This window comes from Lycorma delicatula, chromosome 2 (assembly GCF_047948215.1).
Source record: "Lycorma delicatula isolate Av1 chromosome 2, ASM4794821v1, whole genome shotgun sequence".
Classification (NCBI taxonomy): domain Eukaryota; kingdom Metazoa; phylum Arthropoda; class Insecta; order Hemiptera; family Fulgoridae; genus Lycorma; species Lycorma delicatula.
This window is the reverse complement of record NC_134456.1, coordinates 93,013,902-93,035,928: the sequence shown is the minus strand read 5'-3', so window position 1 is coordinate 93,035,928 and position 22,027 is coordinate 93,013,902. Positions and strand designations below refer to the sequence as shown.

Genomic DNA, 22,027 nt, shown 5'->3' with positions numbered 1-22,027 from the left:
GAAATTTTACAATAATTAAAATATTGTTACGAGCTGTTTTATTTTTCACTAAATTTAATAAAATTACAAACAAATTTTTAACAAACATATACGCGTCATAAAATTTAACACAGTTATCTCCTTCATAAAAAAACAGCCAATAGTAATAAACTTTGAAATTATCAGAAGAGCATTCAAAAAAGCGAATACATGATATTGAAAATACATGTCTATGAAACGATATCATAAAAATAAGCAAGAAAAATCATTTTTTCTGGTTTTCACTGTTTCTAATAGAATACAAAATTATGAAAATTTTGACACTATCATAAATATGGAATTTTTTAAATCCATTTTTGTGAAATGTTGTTTTTCGGGAAAATGCGTTTTAAGTTTTTGAGATGTAAAATTCAATAGCCGATGAGTGAAAGAATGTTTCCACGAGAATATTATATTAAAATTTTCATGATTTTGTGTAGAATTACGTTATATATTCTAAAAAAAAAAAACAGAATCGTTTTAACATTTTTTTTAATAACGAAGAATCATAGGAAGTACTGAAGAAATTACATTATTCTTGCATCAAGAATTCTAGAAATTCAAATTTCATTTCCAAATGATAGATAAGGTTTCATTATGGATGTTATAAAAGAAATTATAAAAGATTAAAACATTATCAAACAAAACAAACACCGTGAACTATATAGATACATTAAGAACAAAAAAAGAATTAACATACAAGGGTTATTTTTTTCTCAAGGTCCGATCAGTCACGAAATTAAAACCACAGTGAAAATAAAAATTGTTATATTTGTAATAAGTACTTACATAGTTACGCTAATTCTCTACATACTTGCCACTCCGATTTAGACATTTGTCGTAATGTGGTATTAACTCTCTAATACCCTCGTTATAGAACGGAGTCGCCTGTGTTTTCAGCCATGTTTTTACGCTGGTCTGCAGCTTTATGTCTGCGCCAAAATTTTGTCCTCCTAGCCAGCAGCATTTCTCAAAGAGGTGAAAATCGGATGGAGCCAAGTCCAGGCTGTATGGTGGGTGATCAAACACTTCCCAACGAAAACGCTGCAGGAGCTTCTTTGTTATAGCTGCATTGTGCGGCCGAGCATTGTCATGGAGAAAGTTAATGCCTGATGACAACATTCCTCTGCACTTTTTCTGAATTGCCCTTCGTAGAAGTTGAAGAGTCACGCAGTATGAGGCTGCAGTGATGGTCGTGCCACGCCCCATGAATTCCATCATCGGTTGACACTCGCTTCCTTCCCTGACCGCCTGCATCATGAACATCTGTACGTCCTGCTTTAAAATTCCTATACCGTTGTCGCACTTTTCTGTCACTCATTGAAGTTTCACTGTACACATTACTTATTCGTCGATGAATTTCAGCTGCATTACACCCCTCAGCCTGAAGAAATCGAATTACCGCACGCACTTCACACTTGGCGGGAGATGCTATTGTTGTAGACATGTTTACATGCTAGCTGCGTGTTCAGAACAAAACAAAGTGATGCGGCATGATTGAAGACCATACTAGAGACGCTGCGCAACACATATGTGCAAAGGTTCATTCGATTTTTGCACGGGTTTTTATTTCGCGACCGATCGGACCTTGAAAAAAAAATAACCCTTGCACCTTCTGACAAAAATAAAATTATTTCGGGATGATTTAGCACTGTGAAAAACAACGGTAGATATAAGTAGAAAAGAAAATTTTACTTCAAAATAATATAACTAATAAATACGGTAAATAAAATATTAACAACGCGACCTAAAACTATACGTAACAAACACAGCAAATTATAACCGTCCTAGTCAATGGTGGATGAATTTACAATTTTTATATATCATGATAAAAGCTATCAAGTCGTTGCACGTTACCGCAGATTTTAGAACAAACCTTTCTACATTCATAGGACTTGATCCCAGTTCCATATACCATTTAGTACGGTGGCAAATGATAATTTAATAAGCATCTGATAAATCAGACATCGGCAATTTCAGCTTAGTCACTGAATCTTCGATAGATAGTACTAGCATTCAAAAAAAAAAAAAAAAAATAGAATTTCATTAACAAAGATAATAAATAATGAAAACATTTACTTACCCTGTCAGCCATTAGGTACACAAGGAGTGTCCTGTTTATTTTTTCTTTATATTCGTCCGTGTAGATAATAGGAGGAGCCGATTCTTTCAACGCTACCATTAACGCTGTACTGCGACCGTGTCTTAATGTCCAATCCAGTGGCAGGTCATCTTCTAAAATCAAAATATCATATAATTTGGTACAGTCATCGTACATAATTTTCATCATCATATTATCGCAAAAACTAACTTTAAAACAGAAAGCTTAAAAAGAAATGATAGTATAACCGTACATTTAAAAAAAGATCCATCAAAATATTAATTAAAGTAGGTACAATTTTAATTAAGAAATTTACATCAAAAAACTTACGTAAATGGTGATCGGTCAAAGTAGCATGAAGTTGCTCGGGCGATAAACAGTGACACAAAGCACCGAGGCAACCGGCATCAGCAGCCCGTGTAACATCTTCTGGATGGGATAACATACTGGTTAGCGTCATATAAACAGCTTTACGTACATCTTATCACCAGCTGGTGTAGTTACACCTCGAAGAGCTTGTAACATTGTTTCCCTAAAATATTAATAAATATAAATAAAATAACATTTTATTAATAATTTTTTTTTTTTACATCAATATAGTAACCCGATATAAATACATCAGAAAAATAGTAACAAACAACCTCCATCCAAATAAGAAATAACAAACTAGATTAAGCTCAAAAATTAACCTGGTACACTTACAATAAAAAATGCCTATAAATAAACACAAAAATAAGATGGTACAACACAGTTATAAAACCAGAAACCACTCGTGCAGCAGAAACACTCTTCCGCTTTGAACATACAATCAAAAGAAACAGCCTCCAGAAAATTGAAAGAATCTGCATCAATAATCGTCGATTATACCTGACAAAGTTGTGTACAAAGAGTTAGAACCCATCAATGATACCATGTGAAAGGGGACGCTAGAATTCTTTGGACGTATCATGAGGATGCAAGATTCAAGACTTCCTGAAACAGCTAGTTCGGTATAACCTCGACTTGAGAAATACCGTGACAGGATGTTATGTATCAGAGAAATAGAAGAGGACCTGAAAGAAATTGGCCTTACACCAGTAAACACCAGAGATACGATAAAATTAAACAAGAAAATCAAGAACAAAAAACACTCTCTTTATACTTACAAGAAAAAATGTCACAACACAAACATTTTCAATACTACAGAGTGAGATTTTTTAGTCCTGTTACCCAATTTTAAATGTAATTTAAGAAAGGGAAATTTAGGTGGAATAAAAAATGTATTTGTTACTTACAAAAGAGATTTAATAAAAAGCTATTACTTACATAATCGTTAAAGAATATGGTCTAAATGCCCACTGCTTGTGGTTATACACGCACGGACTCTTTACAGTTAATTAGAAGAAACCTTTTTAAGAGTCGCATCGGAAATATTCGCGATTAAGTCTGTAATATTGACTTTAAGTTCATCGAAAGTGCGAGGATTGTTTTTGAAGGCCTCGGAGTTAATATAGCCCGACAAAAAGCAGTCAGGAGATGTGAGGTCTGGGGACCTTGGAGGCCATAAGTCCTTGCTTATTATTCGATCATCAAAGAACTCTTGTAGAAACTCCACGGTTTCTCAAGACGTGTGGAATGTAGCGCCGTCTTGCTGAAACCGGCAATATTGTTCTTGAGGTTCCAGGAGGGACACAAATTGGCACACAATATTCTTGTATAAGTCACCATTTACTGTCTGTTCGAAGAATATGGATCTGACTATATGATGACAAGATACCACACACCGATTTTTTCAGGATGCAAAAATTTGTCTTGTAAAGCGTTAAGATTTTCAACCACCCAAATTCGACAGTTTTGACTGTTTAGATAACCATAGAGATGGATCCAAGCTTCATTGCTAAAGAACACTGTGTTTCAAAATTTGATTCAGTTATAGTTTACGAGAGACCTAAACCAATGGCGATATTAGAATCGCATGTTTAAATCTGGAGGCTGAAGCTCTTTGACTAATCGTACCTGATACGGATAGGATTTCAATTTTTTAGCGACTTTCTGAACGCTTGAATATGACAAACCAACTTGCGTGAAGAGTTTTCGTAAGCTTTTCCGTGGAGAATTGAGTGATCTTATTTTCACATTCTTTAAAACGTCATCTGTCAAGCGAGTTGGCCAACCGCTATGTTTTCTGTTACAAAAACACTACCTGTCTCTCGAAATCGGTTTGCTAGCCTAGAAATTGACATTTTTTCTGGCGGAGGAACACCGACAAATTTAATTTGAAATGATTGTTTTACACTCGCGTACGATTTCGTAGCATAATATTGTTCAAGAATGAAAACTCGTTCTATGGTTGTTAGTAACATGACCGGAGACGGCACAAAAGTTTACACAGCTCAAGGAAAATCAACTCACGCTGCCGTATCTATACCGGTTGAGTACTAGCGCTACCAACTTTGTGTCGCAAAATAAAATTTCCCTTTCTTAGAAAAAAATTACCAGACATTAACAATTGGGTAACAGGACTAAAAAATCACCCAGTAGAAAGGCACAAAGATCGGAATGTAAGAAAAAGTACAGGGAGGACTGCAAAGCTGAAACTATTCCATTGGACTGACTAAAGCGATCCTGTATGATCATAAAAGATAATAAACTCTATGATAAATAAACTAAATTCTATAACAGTTGTCCAGAAAGTGAGGTCTGTTAGGTAATAAAAGAAATCCTGTCATCAGAAGAAAAAAATTACTACTGGAATGAACTGCCTTAAATATAACGTTTTTGTCACAAGTATTTTGACTGGTTTGACAATTATTCTCCATTCCATTTTACAGTGTAGATATCTTATAAGGTCAAATGATAACTATATTCTATTTTCTTGTCTTTGTCTTTCACTTCAATCCTCTACACATTCAAATTAACTATGAATGTTTTAACCGATTATTTGCCAGTGGTGCGTAAACGCACCTTTTTCTAAAATAATTTTTTTATATATTTCTAAATAATTCTTCTTTAATCAGCAGAAGCAAACTTAGGCGGAATAATGAGAACTGGTAGAAAACCTTGGGTTTCAGACGATATATTGCAGCTGATGGATGAACGTAGAAAATATAAGAACGGTAGTGATGAAGAAAGTAAAAGGAACTATCGGCAATTAAGAAATGCTATAAACAGGAAGTGCAAAATGGCGAAAGAAGAGTGAATTAAAGAAAAGTGTTCAGAAGTGGATAGAGAAATGAACATTGGTAAAATAGACGGAGCATACAGGAAAGTTAAGGAAAATTTTGGGGTACATAAATTAAAATCTAATAATGTGTTAAACAAAGATGGTACACCGATTAATAATACGAAAGGTAAAGTCGATAGATTGGTGGAATATATTGAAGAGTTATACGGAGGAAATGAATTAGAAAATGGTGTTATAGAGGAAGAACAGGAAGTTGAGGAGGATGAAATGGGAGAAACAATACTGAGAGCAGAATTTAAGAGAGCATTAAAAGATTTAAATGGCAGAAATGCTCCTGGAATAGACGGAATACCTGTAGAATTACTGCGCAGTGCAGGTGAGGAAGCGATTGATAGATTATACAAACTGGTGTGTAATATTTATGAAAAACGGGAATTTCCGTCAGACTTCAAAAAAAGTGTTATAGTTATGATACCAAAGAAAGCAGGGGCAGATAAATGTAAAGAATACAGAACAATTAGTTTAACTAGTCATGCATCAAAAATCTTAACTAGAATTCTATACAGAAGAATTGACAGGAGAGTGGAAGAAGTGTTAGGAGAAGACCGATTTGGTTTCAGGAAAAGTATAGGGACAAGGGAAGCAATTTTAGGCCTCAGATTAATAATAGAAGGAAGATTATAGAAAAACAAACCGACATACTTGGCGTTTATAGACCTAGAAAAGGCTTTCGATAACGTAGACTGGAATAAAATGTTCAGCATTTAAAAAAAAAGAGGGTTCAAATACATAGATAGAAGAACAATTGCTAACATGCACAGGAACCAAACAGCAACAGTAACAATTGAAGAACATAAGAAAGAAGCCGTAATAAGAAAGGGAGTCCGACAAGGAAGTTCCCTATCTCCGTTACTTTTTAATCTTTACATGGAACTAGCAGTTAATGATGTTAAAGAACAACTTAGATTCTGAGTAACAGTACAAGGTGAAAAGATAAAGATGCTACGATTTGCTGATGATATAGTAATTCTAGCCGAGAGTAAAAAGGATTTAGAAGAAACAATGGACGGCATAGATGAAGTCCTACGCAAGAACTATCGCGTGAAAATAAACAAGAACAAAACAAAAGTAATGAAATGTAGTAGAAATAACAAAGATGGACCGCTGAATGTGAAAATAGAAGGAGAAAAGATTATGGAGGTAGAAGAATTTTGTTATTTGGGAAGTAGAATTACTAAAGATGGACGAAGCAGGAGCGATATAAAATGCCGAATAGCACAAGCTAAACGAGCCTTCAGTAAGAAATATAATTTGTTTACATCAAGAATGAATTTAAATGTCAGGAAAAGATTTTTGAAAGTGTATGTTTGGAGTGTCGCTTTATATGGAAGTGAAACTTGGACAATCAGAGTATCTGAGAAGAAAAGATTAGAAGCTTTTGAAATGCGGTGCTATAGGAGAATGTTAAAAATCAGATGGGTGGATAAAGTGACAAATGAAGAGGTATTGCGGCAAATAGATGAAGAAAGTAGCATTTGGAAATATATAGTTAAAAGAAGAGACAGACTTATAGGCCACATACTAAGGCATCCTGGAATAGTCGCTTTAATATTGGAAGGACAGGTAGAAGGAAAAAATTGTGAAGGCAGGCCACGTTTGGAATATGTAAAACAAATTGTTAGGGATGTAGGATGTAGAGGGTATACTGAAATGAAACGACTAGCACTAGATAGGGAATCTTGGAGAGCTGCAACAAACCAGTCAAATGACTGAAGACAAAAAAAAAAAAATAATAATTTTCCTAACTTTTTAGAATTTGGCCTTACTTTGTTAAGTTCTTTGATCACCCTAACATAAGTTATAATTGATTACGTTATTATTATTTAAGTTTAACTGCATTCAAACTTACATTTAACATTCCGTGTAACTGCTTCATTTTATAATATATTTGGATAGCAGAGTGTGGTTGTTATAAAAATATTATTATTTTAATTATATCTCTAGGTTTTGTTTTTTCTTATTGTCAATTGATAAAAATAACTTTTTAAAAATCATTATAAATAGCAGTCGTTAAAGATAATGGTGCGATGACGCATCCCTTTGGCATAATGAGTGATGATTCATGAGCTAAGCATACATCGTAATAGGTTATGTTGGAATATTCTCACAGTCTTGTGTGCATTGCTTTGCTTATACATTGTTGTATTTTTGTTTAGTCTAACATTTTATTGAATTGATACAGCGTTTCCTTTTGTTGTTAAATTTTGATTACGTATTCGGTATTAATAATTTATAATTCATAGAAATTTACTCAAGAAATATCTCAAACAATATTACATCGTCTTTTAGTATAGTGTTTATTTACTATGTACATGCATTAGTTTTACAAGAGTCGAGTTGATTTCATTATAATTCAAGTATTTTTGAAAATGTGGAATTTTGAAAAACCGCTGACACTTGACGAATTGCAGTCCATTTTAGATGAAGATAACATATTGCAAGCAACTGCTATTGACGCGACTTATATTCCACCTAAAGTTGATGAACTTACAGATGAAGAAGATTTTGATGACAATTTGCTAATCGAGACCTCTTCTACAGCAACAACTGATATAGCAGGTACGTTTGAGATTCATGTACATTCAGAAAAAGACATTGATGCTGAAATATCAAATTGCAAGGATAAACCAAAAAAATCTAAAACAAAACCCAAAACAAACATTCCAAAATGGGAAAAAATTGAACCAATTTATAAAGAATTGCCAATTTCAGTAGAACATAGACAAATAGAAATTTTAGAAAATAAACTGGGAAAAATCACCCCTTGAAATATTTTTCCTTTATTTTGATATTGATTTGCTGAATATGATTTTAGAGTTCAGTATAAAATATGGACATGACAACAATCGGCATGATTTTTCTTTAAATAGTGCGTTCGTTACTATAAAGATTTATTGCAATTTCGATACTGACTGGTTATCATACGTTACCTCAAACAGAAATGTATTTAAGTAAAGGATGAAGATAAGGTTGTTGAAATCATCAGAAATTCAACACCTTTAGAGCAATAAAAAGGAACCTGCACCTCTCCGATAACAAACTGCTTGACAAGAACGATAAATTTGCAGAAATTCGGCCATTTTTTTATGAAATAAACAAACGTAATTTACAGTTTGGCGTTTTTTCTCATAATTTATCTATCGTTGAAGAAATGGTGCCGTATTTTGGTAGGCATTCTGCAAAAATGTTTATAAGGGAGAAAACCAACCAATCAGATTTGGATTCAAGCTTTGGTGTTTATGTAGTTCTGATGGGGTATTTGTACCAATTTATAACATACGGAGGTGCTAAAAAAGAAAAACCTGAATATGGCCTGGGGACACAAGTAGTACTCTCGATCTGTTAAATGTTGTATCCAATCTGAACGAGCATAGAATTTATTTTGACAATTTTTTTTCAACATTTTTTTTTTTGTCTTCAGTCTTTTGACTGGTTTGATGCAGCTTTCCGAATCTAAATTGTTCTTTAACATCATTAACTGCTATTTCCATGTACAGATTAAAAAGTAACGGAGATAGGGAACTTCCTTGTCGGACTCCCTTTCTTATTACGGCTTCTTTCTTATGTTCTTCAATTATTACTGTTCCTGTAAATGTTAGCAATCGTTCTTCTATCTCTGTATTTGAACCCTAATTTTTTTAAAATGCTGAACATTTCATTCCAGTCTACGTTATCGAATGCCTTTTCTAGGTCTATAAACGCCAAGTATGTTGGTTTGTTTTTCTTTAATCTTGCTTCTACTATTAATCTGAGGCCTAAAATTGCTTCCCTTGTCCCTTATACTTTTCCTGAAACCAAATCGGTCTTCTCCTAACACTTTTTCCACTCTCCTCTCAATTCTTCTGTATAGAATTCTAGTTAAGATTTTTGATGCATGACTAGTTAAACTAATTGTTCTGTATTCTTCACATTTATCTGCCCCCGCTTTCTTTGGTATCATAACTATAACACTTTTTTTGAAGTCTGAGGGAAATTCCCCTTTTTCATAAATATTACACACCAGTTTGTATAATCTATCAATTGCTTCCTCACCGGCACTGCGCAGAAATTCTACAGGTATCCCGTCTATTCCAGAAGCCTTTCTCATTTAAATCTTTTAATGCTCTCTTAAATTCAGATCTCAGTATTGTATCTCTCATTTCATCCTCCTCAACTTCCTCTTCTTCCTCTATAACACCATTTTCTATTTCATTTCCTCCGTATAACTCTTCAATATATTCCACCCATCTATCGACTTTACCTTTCGTATTATATATTGGTGTTCCATCTTTGTTTAACACATTATTAGATTTTAATTTTTCGACATATGATCTATTTAATTACTCAATGAAAAAGGATATTTCACTACCGGCACTGTCAGAGAAAATAGGCTTCCTAATTGCCCACTAAAGAGTTCAATAGTATTGCAGAATATGGATAGAGGTACATTTGATAAAAAAACTAGTTTTGTAGTAGCTAGATGAAATGATAATGCAGTGGTGCCAGTAATCACAATGGAATTTACCCATTAGCAAATACAAAAAGATATAGCAGAAAAGAAAGAAAAGATATAACTATGGGATTGGAAACTATAGAATAAAAGTGCGTGAAAAAAAGTGGTGGTGGCCATTGTTTACTAATGCTATCGATTCTGTTATAGTAAATTCGTGGAAACTATATCGGCTTGTAAACCATGATAAAATCGAATTAATCACATTGGCTTCTGAATGCCTCATATAGCCTTCTGAAGAAGCAGAATCTCACCAGTGAATTAGAATATGACAATAAACAAAAAGCAACTACATAAAAATAATCTCTAGATAAAATATGGTCATATTTTACGATTATAGAGGCCAAACAGATTTTAAAATTTTATCTAATTTTCACTTTGTATCTGAACCACCAGGATGTAAACCCAGTATTGGCTGATTTATAGTCTATAGTAAGTTTATAAGTAATCATTCCAATCTATGTTTATACTACTTCCAGACATGAGATTGTAGTACTCATCCGCAGCACTTTTGCAGCTCATCACTATTTGCTTTTGTAAGCATGTTCCTAACACCAATTTGGAAATTGTGATCTAGATTCTGATTCTTCCTTCAACTATAATTTTATTAGTATAAAGAAGAGAATGTATTTTCAGATGTCTGCCTGCCTTAACACACAGTTGGAACATATCTGAAAACAGCCTGATAACATTATTAATGTTACAAACACAATTTTCTCTTCATTAAAAATAATATGCTTTGAAAAAATAAAAAATGGTGATGTTCATTACTTAAATAAAACTTACTTTTACTGCTCTTGAAAGGTTTGTTTGAATAATTTATTTTAAAACTATTGCTGATCAAATGCATGGCAAATTAAAAATAAATGAGATATCTGTATCTTTTTTTTTGGTATAAAAAAATTTAATTTTTTCTTAAATTTTATTTTTTCAGGTCCTAAGAATTGAATATTACATTTGTTTGTAAAAAAGTGATTCTGCATTTACTCACAAATGATGTGAATGAGTGAGTATGATGAGTATGAATGATGTGAATGGGTACATATTGCAAAACATGGTTTGGGCTGTTTCAGTATAATTGAGAGGAATTTTCACCTACATAATAGTATGTGAAAATTGGGTAGCTCACTAACAGTGGGTTTTAGTTGGGAAACTTGTCCCAAAGAACATGAAAACCATTCCATTAGCAGGAAAGGTAATAAGGTCACAGAATGTAGGGATGTTTGTGGCATAATCTTCATTGACTTTCTGCAAAACAAATGAAAAAGAAGTCCTTTTTTACAAAGACAATGAACCAGTTTACTCTTCTGCAACTGCAAAAGTGTTTCTTTATGGGCTTATCAAACATACCTCATATTATTCATACAGGTTTACAAAAAATGTTATTAGCACAACTGTCTAATACCTCTTAATTTGAATTACAGTAATGAATTACACTTGAGTGTCATTGTCATGCGGCACACATCCAACCTATAGGAGAGTTTATCTCATACTTTAACCAGCATGTCTGGAATAATAGAAGTGACAGCTTCCTTTGCCTCCAATTGGATAGATCAGTACTTACAAATCTGGTAGTGGGGGTGTGCTCATGTACACTATCCTTCATAAAACTTTGAGGAAAGAAAAAAAATCACATTGAGAATCACCTTGAGAACTGCAGCAAACAAGCTCTGTTATCGGGTTCATGCAGCAGTCAGGGAAAACATCATTTAACTGGTCTTGTACAGAGTTATGCCAGTGAGGAGGCACACCATATTGCTTCCAAAAAAAAATAATTCTCTGGTCCACCTTGCAGTTGAGGAAAGAGCCATGTATGCAGCATATCCAAATCAGCAACTTCTGTTATGATTGTTTCATAAAAAAACACTGTCTGTAAACTTGCTGTCAGGACACTGCACAGAAACCATTAAGTTTTGGGGAGTCCTTTTCACATTGAAAGAGTTAATGGGGATTTTCTGACCCCCAGATATGAATATTAGGTGTTGTATTTCCTAATAAGATGAAATATTGACTCAACATAACACAATCAAGAAAGCATGAAATCTTCATGCTGGAACATTCTGTTTGTAATGTTGACACACACAATGTTCAAAGCCTCTAATAGCTGTGAACAGTATGGAAGAAGCATTTGTAAGGGTTTTCATTAAGTCATTCCACACTGTTAACAATGGCACCACTAGTTTGCCATTGTTAACCATAGCTTGTTTGCCACTGTTGGGACCTTCCTAAACAGATTTTTTAGGACTATGCCGGAAAGATTCTCCCTGAAAAAATGTTCAACATTTTCTTCAGACACTGTTGGTTGTGCCATACTCTTCCTTTTACACAGATATTTCGTCATTTCAAACTGATTATATCATCGATGAACGTTATTGTCATTTGGGGGATTCACAATTAAACTTTCTATGGAACACACATTGAACTGTAACTACAGATTCACATTTTTTTTTATTTTTATTTTAGCTTTAAATCAACAATGTATACCTAAACCAAAGATTTAACAAATTTAAACTTCTGATATATAAATTTGTTAGATCTGAGTTACTGGAAATATATTTATGTTCAAAAGAGAATATGATTTTCAATAAACAATGTTACCAGTGCAATAAATTTTCTTATCCTTTCAAAATACTCCCCTAAAGTCTATTTGCTAATTTCATAACTTAGCAAAGACCCTGTTTTTTTAGAAGCCCAATAGAAAATGCATTTAGATAAAATATAGACACTGGAAGTGATTTAATGAAACAGGATGACTGGAAATACAAATTTCATTACAAAAAGTAAAAGATAAGAAAAATTATAACTAAGTTGATAGAAAAATTGAATCAAAACACATATGTATTACATTTATTAATTATACGTACCTGCTGCTGTTCAATTATTTGAAACATCTGCATTGCATCACATTCTACCTTTTCTAAACATCTTTGTAAATTCTCAATTTCACACAATAGTTCTGTAATTCTTTGCTCTGCAGCCTTTAACTCTTGCTCAACACTCATTAAATGATCAAGTTCAGCTCTTAAATTATCTCTTTCTTTCTTCAACTGAACTGGGTCTCCATCTCCTTGAAATCCTTCAGTTCTTTTGCCTCTTCCTTGAGATCCTTCAGTTTTTTTTACTTTTCCTTGAGGTCCTGTAGTTCTTGAAGAAATACTTTTATCCTGAATAAAGTTAACATTCATCAGTTATCACTTATGTTCTTGTAAAATTAATAAAGTACAACACAAAGTAACATGTTTAATAATATTCAGACATGAAACTTATTCCAAGATTTAATTTTTTTTTTTTTTAATTGTTCACGAGAATTTTGCTTGGAATTTTATTCAGGGAAGAGGATTTATCTTAATAATGAATTATCCATTATTTGGTATCTTAAATATCTATGAATGGTCAAATACCTGTTAATTGTTCATTTTTTTTTCTTTCCAATCACATTAAGTTATAGGTCTTTTGATCAGTTTCCTAATTAGAAAGGACTATTAATAGAGAACTACTAACAGCAGTAGATCATTAAACCTTTGACTATTAAGTCCTCAACTCTAGAACTTTGAAGTTAATCACCAGCCTGTAATATGATTATCCTTCTGGATAATTTATACAGAACATACTCTCACAGCATCAAAAGAGTTTTGTTCAAAAAAAATTAGAGGCTTAACTTTAGAAGTTGATTGTTATCCTAAAAGTCAAAAGGAGAGTTTTATGATTACGCCTCTCTTTTAGTTGCCTTTTCTGGCAAGATGGGATGCTGTATAGAGTTCTAACTTGGTTGCATGTTTCTTGTAGAGAAATAAATATAAGGCATTTTAGTAAAATCTGAAAATAAAAATAACAGCTCTATAAAACTTAAGTGCTGGGCTGGTCTCTAATCCTTCTGATACTTATATCCAATGTGTTTATTGAATTTATGAGCAGCTAAAATTAATGGGGGTGCTGCTACAGAAAATTTTTTTCTGGGTCTTTTCAAGGCCATGATTAAATTTTTCTGTAAAATAAAATAACCAAAAAAAAAAGAATGAATCACAGAATAGCTTGAAGCAGGATAATAATATAATCCTACACTATCAGATTCAAGAACATGATACACAGCTTTAAGCACATTGTGCTTAAAAACTGATATTTGGTTTAACCAAATAAATAATAAAATGTCAATTCAGGTAGTATTTTTTAGTATTATTAGACAATAACTTAATAAAATGTAAGCTTAAAAACACTATACACCAATGGTGCTTAATTTAAATTTCTATGCACACAGAAGCAAATAGATATTAGTTTTTACAAATTATCTCCTCTTTTGCTCTTTCAGCATATTTTTGGCAATCAAAGAGCCCTTGCTTTCTGCCATCTTCTGATCACTACCGAAAAACAACTAAACCATTTTCATATTCCTTCCACCGACTAAACTAGAAAAGGGAATGAACAAGGAATGTTCCATACACACATGTAGTAAAAAAAACTACCTTCCCACCACAACACCAGAGTCGGCACTGTGCTATTGCAGCCTTGCATACAGCTTCCTATGTGTGCATGCGCACAACAGCCAAACACCATGCCACTGGAACTGTGAGGCACACAGTTCCATACAAATGTTTTTGTTACCTTTTTCATAAACTGTAGGATGACTACTGACATTAAGCTTAAAGATTATATATTGTACAAGTATGAAGAAAGAATTAAAGAAAAAAGGACTCATATTAAATGTTACTGATAATATCAAGTGGGAATAGGGGATATGAAGCTGCAGTTCCACAGTGCCTACACGTGAGCTGCCGTTGCTTATGAGAATGGTTTTAGTTGTAAACTTATCCAATAACATCATAATCATCATAATTATCATAACATCATAAGCATCATTCTTTGCGTAAAGATTTTTTTGAGTTGCTAACTAAAATCATAATCTGTAAGGTATGGTTCCTTCAAGTGAATTTTTTTTTACTACTTCGTTCATTAATCTCGAGTGAAATGTTGAAATATTAGCTACTTGACAGAAAATTAAAGGTACCATGATTTTCATAATAGGTAGGTGATTTTAGACACTTTAAATAGTGAGACTATTCTAACGTGGAGATAATTGACCAATGCAATTGAGGTTCTCTTTCAGTGTGAAAATGTTGGGAAATAGTTGTGTGATGGAAATAGTTGCAGTCAATATACCTGAGTATACCATGGAGGAGCGAGCTTCAATAGTGCAGTGGAGATTGAGGCTGGGCAAGGGCCCAGTAACAGATGGCAAAAACAGTGGAGGTAGTCAGAGTGGTCATTGAAGTTGCACTGCTGGAACATTGCACTACATTAAAGCTACACTACTGAATACAATGAACAGTTTTTTTTAAAAAGATGGATTCTAGAAGAATGAAAGTGTGCAAGGTTAGTATTACTAAAAAAAAAAAAAGGGTGGAAGAAAAGGGTGAATGATCCCTCAGATTATAGGCCAATTTGTTTTATCAGTGTTCTTGGGAAAGCAATAGAGATAAAGCTTTCTGTAGTACTTGTAGAGGAAGTTGTCTCTACAGACAACTTCCTCTACAATGGTCTTAGATGTTAAGAATTCATTTAATAACGTAACATGGTAGATGATCATAGAAGAATTAGACAGAAGAAAGTTAGTCCTTATTTGAATAGATTTTTGCAGGAATATTTTGAAAGGAGGCGACTTTTTGCAACTGCAGAGAGTGAGAGGTGGTTGTTGCTATGGAGCATGGTGTTCCACAAGGTTCTGTTTTGGGACATACATTTTGGAATTCGCAATATGATGGACTGCTGAATCTCAATTGGTCAGAAGGAGTTGAGCCTATAGCATTTGCAGATGATCTAGCCCTGGTTTGACAGCAAGAGATATAGAGGATGTAATGATAGAGGCGAATGTATCTATTGAGATTGTTAGGGAGTGGCTTTTAGAAAGAGGATTACAGATGGCTGTGAAAAAACAGAAGTAATCCAGATGACAGGTAGGAGAAGGATACCCCACAGTTCAGTATTAAGGTTATGGACCTTGAGATCTAGCCATCCCTCATAGGGAAGTATCTTGAGTATGACTGAATAGGAACAGGAAATTCACAGCACATGTGGATGAAACTGTTAAGAAAGCAAAAAGGACAGCTTCAACTATAATAAGGTTGATGAGAAATGTGGATGGTCCTAAAACTTTGATGAAATTAATTGCATTTACTGCTTCTTCAGTTGTGCTAAATTGCTGCATCAATCTGGAAGAGAGCTATGGAAATACAGCGCTATAGACAGAAATTAGATAGCCTACAGAGAAGTATAACACTTTGGGTAGACAGGGCATAGTGCATGTTTTCCTTAAAAGACATGTTGGTCACAGCAGGTGTCCCTGCTGATGAATTTGTTGATCCTGGAAAGATCAGAGAAGAGTGAAGGTATGAATAAGTTGGAAGCAAGGGAGAGCTTGCTTAGGTGGTGGCAAGCTATCGTTGGTAGGTGGATGTACTTTCTCATTTCAGCCAATAGGAGCTGCATAGGACAAAGTCATGGAGAGGTGGACTTTTGGATGATCCAGTGGCTTATGGGCCATGGGGCATTCAACAGTTAATTGATAGGAGAAAGAGGCTCTCAGCTGTATGTAGGTATTGCGGAGACAAAAATACAGTTGATATACTTTTTTGTGTGTCTGAGATGGCTAGCAGATTTGTTGAATATGCAAGCTCAGAGGCGGTGATGCAGTTTATGTTATTACAAAGTGAGATTGGATGAAGGTTATGTGCTAATTGCTTCAAGAGCAGTCTTACAAGAAAATATGCAAGAAGATTAAAGTGTGGAGAAGTACTAAGAGTGGAGAAGTAGCTGCCTATTGGGTTGGAGCAGGAAGAGGATATCCTGGACAAGGAAGTGGTTGGGTACCATCAGCTGTAGTCAGCTGTTGTTGAAGTGTCTAGGACTAGTCTGAAGTCCTGTGGTGAGTGCAACATGCTCCTGAATAATACTGAAAGGTGGGTATTGGGCATGCTGTATAAGGGGAAGGGGTTTTAGCTGCCAAGAGCCTGTACAAACTACCATTTGTACAGGCAGGTAGTGGCTGGCAGAGCTTTCCCTCCACAAACATAAAAAAAAAAAAAAAAGGTGATTTAATCATAATCAGCACTGTTGGTGTTACTATATAAAGTTATAACTTCTAGATAAATGCAAAGGTGGGTTTAAATTTCATGTTTGTTTTGTATCATACAGAATTAAAGCAAAAAGGCTTTTGCTTAAATGGCTTTGTTGATTTCAATTTGTGCCCATTGTTTCCATTTAGGTCGATTTGTATGGCCTTGTGCAAGAACAAGCTGTTAAATAAGTTTGAAGCATGAGCATGTTTTCAACTAGCTATAATAGCAATCTAGACAATTTAAATCTTTAATTCCCAACTGTAGCAACGTAAAAAAAGGGGGTATGTGTTTCACTTTTGTGATACATGTTCAAGATTTTCTCAGTACCTATTGTGCTGTTTTCAACTCATATAATAAATCACAGAATTATTTGTCATGTTCCCCCCGAAGGTAAGCCATTAACTGAGCTGTCCAAGTAATAAGATCTGATACTTAAAAAAACACTGGGTAGTTTAGCGTTATATTATAGTTTTAGAAAATAAACTTTAAAATTTTTATTGTCAAAACAGAGCAGATTTTGAGTTTGTCATAAACTACCAGGAATCATGTAATATAGAACTGTAGTGGGCATGATAAAGTTGTTGTGGGTAGTTAAGTCAAGGATTATTTGTTTGTACTTGATTATCAAGACTATACAAAATGATTATCATGTTATTAAGTTTTTTCTTGTTTTTCTGAGCTATGTGGCAAGATTATTTTTCATGAAGTAGCAAATTTCATTTCAGTGATCCAATGATTTATTATGACTGTTTTACGATTTGTTTCATGATTTTTTCATCTGATTTTTCATGACTACTAAATAATTAGCATAGATGGAGGATATCTTTATCCATTTTAATTACTCCATCTTCTAGGACATTGTATCATATTTAAGTATAATACAAGATCAAAACAATGGAGTTAGAATTACATTATCGCTCATCAAATCAGAATTACAAGGCATTTATTAAACAAAATGTTTCCTTGATTCCATGACTGACACAGCCAGTAAGTCAATTAATGATCATTTTCATTTAAGTGTAAACATCAAAAGGAACACATCAATAGAAGAAGACATGATCACCATTATTTTCAGAGGCAATTCTATAAATTTGTAGTTCAAGACAAAATCCCCTGAATAAGCACTGTTGAAGTTGGCTTTTAAAACATTGGTGTCTTGTAATGTATTTTATTGTTGCACTATTTCTTTGACTATTTTATCTTTAAAAATGATAGACAAAAACAATTTTAAAATGAAATCAGGATAGAAACTTTAGCTATTAAACTCAAGTAAAAAATGGAAGGCCTTCCTCATTGATTAATTTAAAAGAATTCATTATTCTGTTTACTACTATTGATATGATTTTATTACAATAAAAGTAACGGGGATATAAAAATATGCATATTTATTACTACTTTCTTAAGATTTAATAGTTTAATGATAATCATTCAGTGCCTTTAAAAAGTTAAGTTTGACGGTAATAATTTAAAATATTTAAAAGTGGTCTATAATAAACAATAGGTTCAGTACTACTAAAATGGATTAAGAGCATGATTTGAAACTATTAGGCAATATAATTTGTTAACTAATTTAGGAAGAAAATGAAGACTTGAAAATTACAGATTTTTCCAAACCAGGAACCATAATTACCGTGATTCATGGTAATTTGTGAAAATTAAGCTAACTGCAAAATATTTCAGCAATTATGTATCTAAAAAAAACTGTTAAGTAGTACTTCAGAAAATTGTTTATAATTAAGAAATTAATTACGCCACTTACATCATCACCTTCCTTTGTCTCCAATTCAGTATCCTGCTCATCAGGCTTAACATCAGTTTCTTCAACTGGTGGTATTTTATCTTTAGACCCGCTCAGCTCAATCTGAAATTTTACAGACCATAGTTTCAATATTTAATTAATAGTTTGATAAAATGCAACAATATCACTACTTTTTTGTAATAAAATGTAAAGAATCTTGACTGCCTCTACTGGTTGTTTGGACAACAGAAGACCAGCATTTCACTTCTAATTTGATGGCATTATAATCCATTAATCATCAGTAATAATTTTACATAATAATTGTATTTATTAAATAACTGAAGAGTAGAGAGAGGATAGATGAGGTTGGTAAAAAAGTTTGTTTACAAAAATACAAGGTCTGTTCAGAAAATAACCGAACATTTTTAATTATGCGCCAACGGAGATATTTAGTGATGTGCGGTTGGCAGCATTGTGTTCCGCATAACCTCTGTAACCAGATGTTCTTGGATTGTTGATATTTCGTCTAGTTTTCATATTATTTGAGTGCTATGTGTTTAAATTGTTAGTAGCGATTTTTGTAATATGCGATTTTCGGGAACAACGATACAATGTATAATTTTGCGTGAAACTGGGGAAAACTTTCACAGAAACGTTTCAACTTTTGAACCAAGCTTACAGAGATGATGCTCTGGGTCGTACGCAATGTTATGAATGGTTTTCACGATTTAAAAGTCAGTCGTCACGTTTTAGTGACTGTCGATTGAAAATAACCCTAGAACTGGAAAGTCTTCAACTTCCAACTGATGACACCCGCGTTCAGAAAATTAACGATCTGGTGCGTGCAAATCGCCATTGACTGGCTGAGAACTTGCGTAAGAGGTTAGCATTTTAATTGGGTCATGCAGTGACATTTTCACTGAAGAATTGAATATGCATAGAACTGCAGCATAGTTTCTTATTCGTTTGATGCTCCAACAGCAGAAAGAACAAGTGGACGTTTGTCGGCAACTTCTTGAACAAGCCAATGACGATGAAAAATTCATGCAAGGATCATAACGGGAAACGAAAGCTGGGTTTATAACTGTGAGACAAAATTTCAATCACAACGGAATGGCAAAGGATCTCCACGCCCGAAAGCACGTCAGTCCAATGTCAAAGTGATGGTCTCAGCTTTTTCGATTTTAATGGAATTGTGCATCTTCAGTTCTTGCCTCAAGGTGAAATGGTGAACCGTGTGTACCATTTAAGGTGTTTTACAACGGTTATGGGAAAAAATCTGCAAAAAGAGACTAGAGTTGTGGCGAGACAACTCATGGTTCCTTCACCACGACAAATGTGTCCGCACACTCAGCGTTTGTCAATTCGTCAGTTTTGTGCCAGAAGGTCAGTTCTACTTTGTGCGAGTAGGAAGGCTCTCAGCCTCCCTACTTGCCAGACCTGGCTCCTTGCGGTGTTTTTATTTCCAAAATTAAACTCAGTGATCAACGGATGCCGTTTTGAGACTAATAAAAGTAAAGCATAATGTATTTAGAAGGTGATAATAAACCATATGGTTTAGTACAGTTGTGTTACAAATTGAACTTGCTGACAAGAGCAATAACAGACATTGCTTCAGTTTTTGACCCAACCTTAAAGATATTATGTTGTACTGCTTGGTTAAAATCAAGATCATGATTAATACCCTAAAAATTAATTAAAATGATTAATATTAACACCCTAGAGTTATCACTGACTGCTTTGACCAATGCGTTTGTTGATTACACTGGTCAATATAAAATTTGGAATTGAAAAGGGAGTAGGTGTTCTATATAATATTTTATATGCTGAAAATGAATATGTATTCTGAAACAATCCATCATATGTAACATTCTTAGTTACAAGCCCTTAAATTTATTTGTTTCATCATTCGTGGAAAAAACAACATAAGTTAGTACATATCTATTAGTTATTCACAACTGATTTATATTGTGATGCATGCTGTAGACTTACATTTGATATATAACAGTCAAATGATGAAGTCAGACATGTATAGACATGAGTCAACTAATGAGGAATTCAATGTGATGAAATTTTCTTCAGTATGAGTTCACCTCTTGGTATGACTGTGTTCTTTAGTTGTGGTAGTGGTTTTATCATGCACTTATTATAAAGATTGTTCCATAAGTGATGATATAAATTTAGTTGGAAAGATTTTTATGACTGAACAATATTTGGTATTATTTTATTGAACATCAGGATTTGTTAAGTTTGTGTATGTGCATTTTGAGCTGTGTTTTATTGCACAGTAATTAAGTATTTGTAAATTAAAACTTAATTATTTCTGTAATATTTCAGTTTACTTTTATTCATTAAAGCATTTTGAATTTTACACTGAATAAAAATTAGGCTAGTAAAAATTCTCCAAATATTTTTTGTTACGTTAATGGAGAATTCACCATGAAAAGTCAACAAAAACCAGTATAGAATCTGCTGAATACTGCTTACAAATGTTATTTTGACTGCCAATTGGGAAACGAAGATAAATCCTGGACTCCATCAAGTGCTACGTTTAACTAATCCAGAGGTTACAAGGAAAAAATAGCATTTGCCTGTTGGTGTACCCATGATTGGGTGAGGAGCCTACTAACCACTGGGTGAGGGGAGCCTATTTTTGCTTAACAAATGTTACTGGTTTCAATTCAAACAACAAAAACAGTATTGCCTACCCAAATTTTTCTTCAGTTATGAGCCTAGTAGTATTTCATGGTGTTCATTTACTGATTTCAATTGCTCCAACTTCTTTGAAAGAGAGATTTCTGATTCCCCAAAAAGCTCAACTGATAAATCCTCAAATTCAATAGATAATTACATTCCACAAGAATCAAATACTGAACCTCACCTCATCACACAAGCAGAACAAAGAGACCTAATTCATAACATGTATTTGTTGAAACAACATGCAGAACTCCTAGGTTCACGTCGTGAAGAATGGAATTTATTAAATAAGGAACTAAACTTTAAATTGAAACAAAAATTTAGTGAAATATTATATTATAATATTTGATGCTGCCATGATGTTAGGGGGCTAATGTCTTAACTAGACATTGAATATGTTATTCATTATCAGTGTTTATTTTTAGACTCATCAAGAAGAAGCTTAAAGGTAGTTGTTGCTATAATACTGATAAGAACATGCTGTAGGAATGAAAGAAACATATGTCAAATATTTTAAAAGCTATTAAGTATGATGAATACTCATAGCAAATCATTGTTGACCTGAAAGTGATAGGGCTTCTTCTCAATCTCCAGAGTGGCTCTACAAATATATGTGTTTCTTGTGTTTGTGAAATAGTCAGGTAAATACACA

At 33.5% G+C, this 22,027-nt stretch overlaps 1 protein-coding gene across 1 annotated transcript in view; it reads right to left on the bottom strand.

Annotated features, from left to right (window-relative positions):
- The window catches only part of LOC142320220 (stalled ribosome sensor GCN1-like), a 41,175-nt gene that overhangs the window by 12,761 nt on the left and 6,387 nt on the right, over positions 1-22,027 (bottom strand). The window contains exons 3-6 of the mRNA XM_075357913.1: positions 18,700-18,801; positions 12,696-12,995; positions 2,450-2,651; positions 2,102-2,253 (exon numbers count right to left, since the gene is read on the bottom strand). Of these exons, the coding sequence (XP_075214028.1) occupies positions 2,102-2,253; positions 2,450-2,579 (282 nt within the window). The 5' untranslated portion in view covers positions 2,580-2,651; positions 12,696-12,995; positions 18,700-18,801. The remainder of the gene's footprint in view (positions 1-2,101; positions 2,254-2,449; positions 2,652-12,695; positions 12,996-18,699; positions 18,802-22,027) is intronic.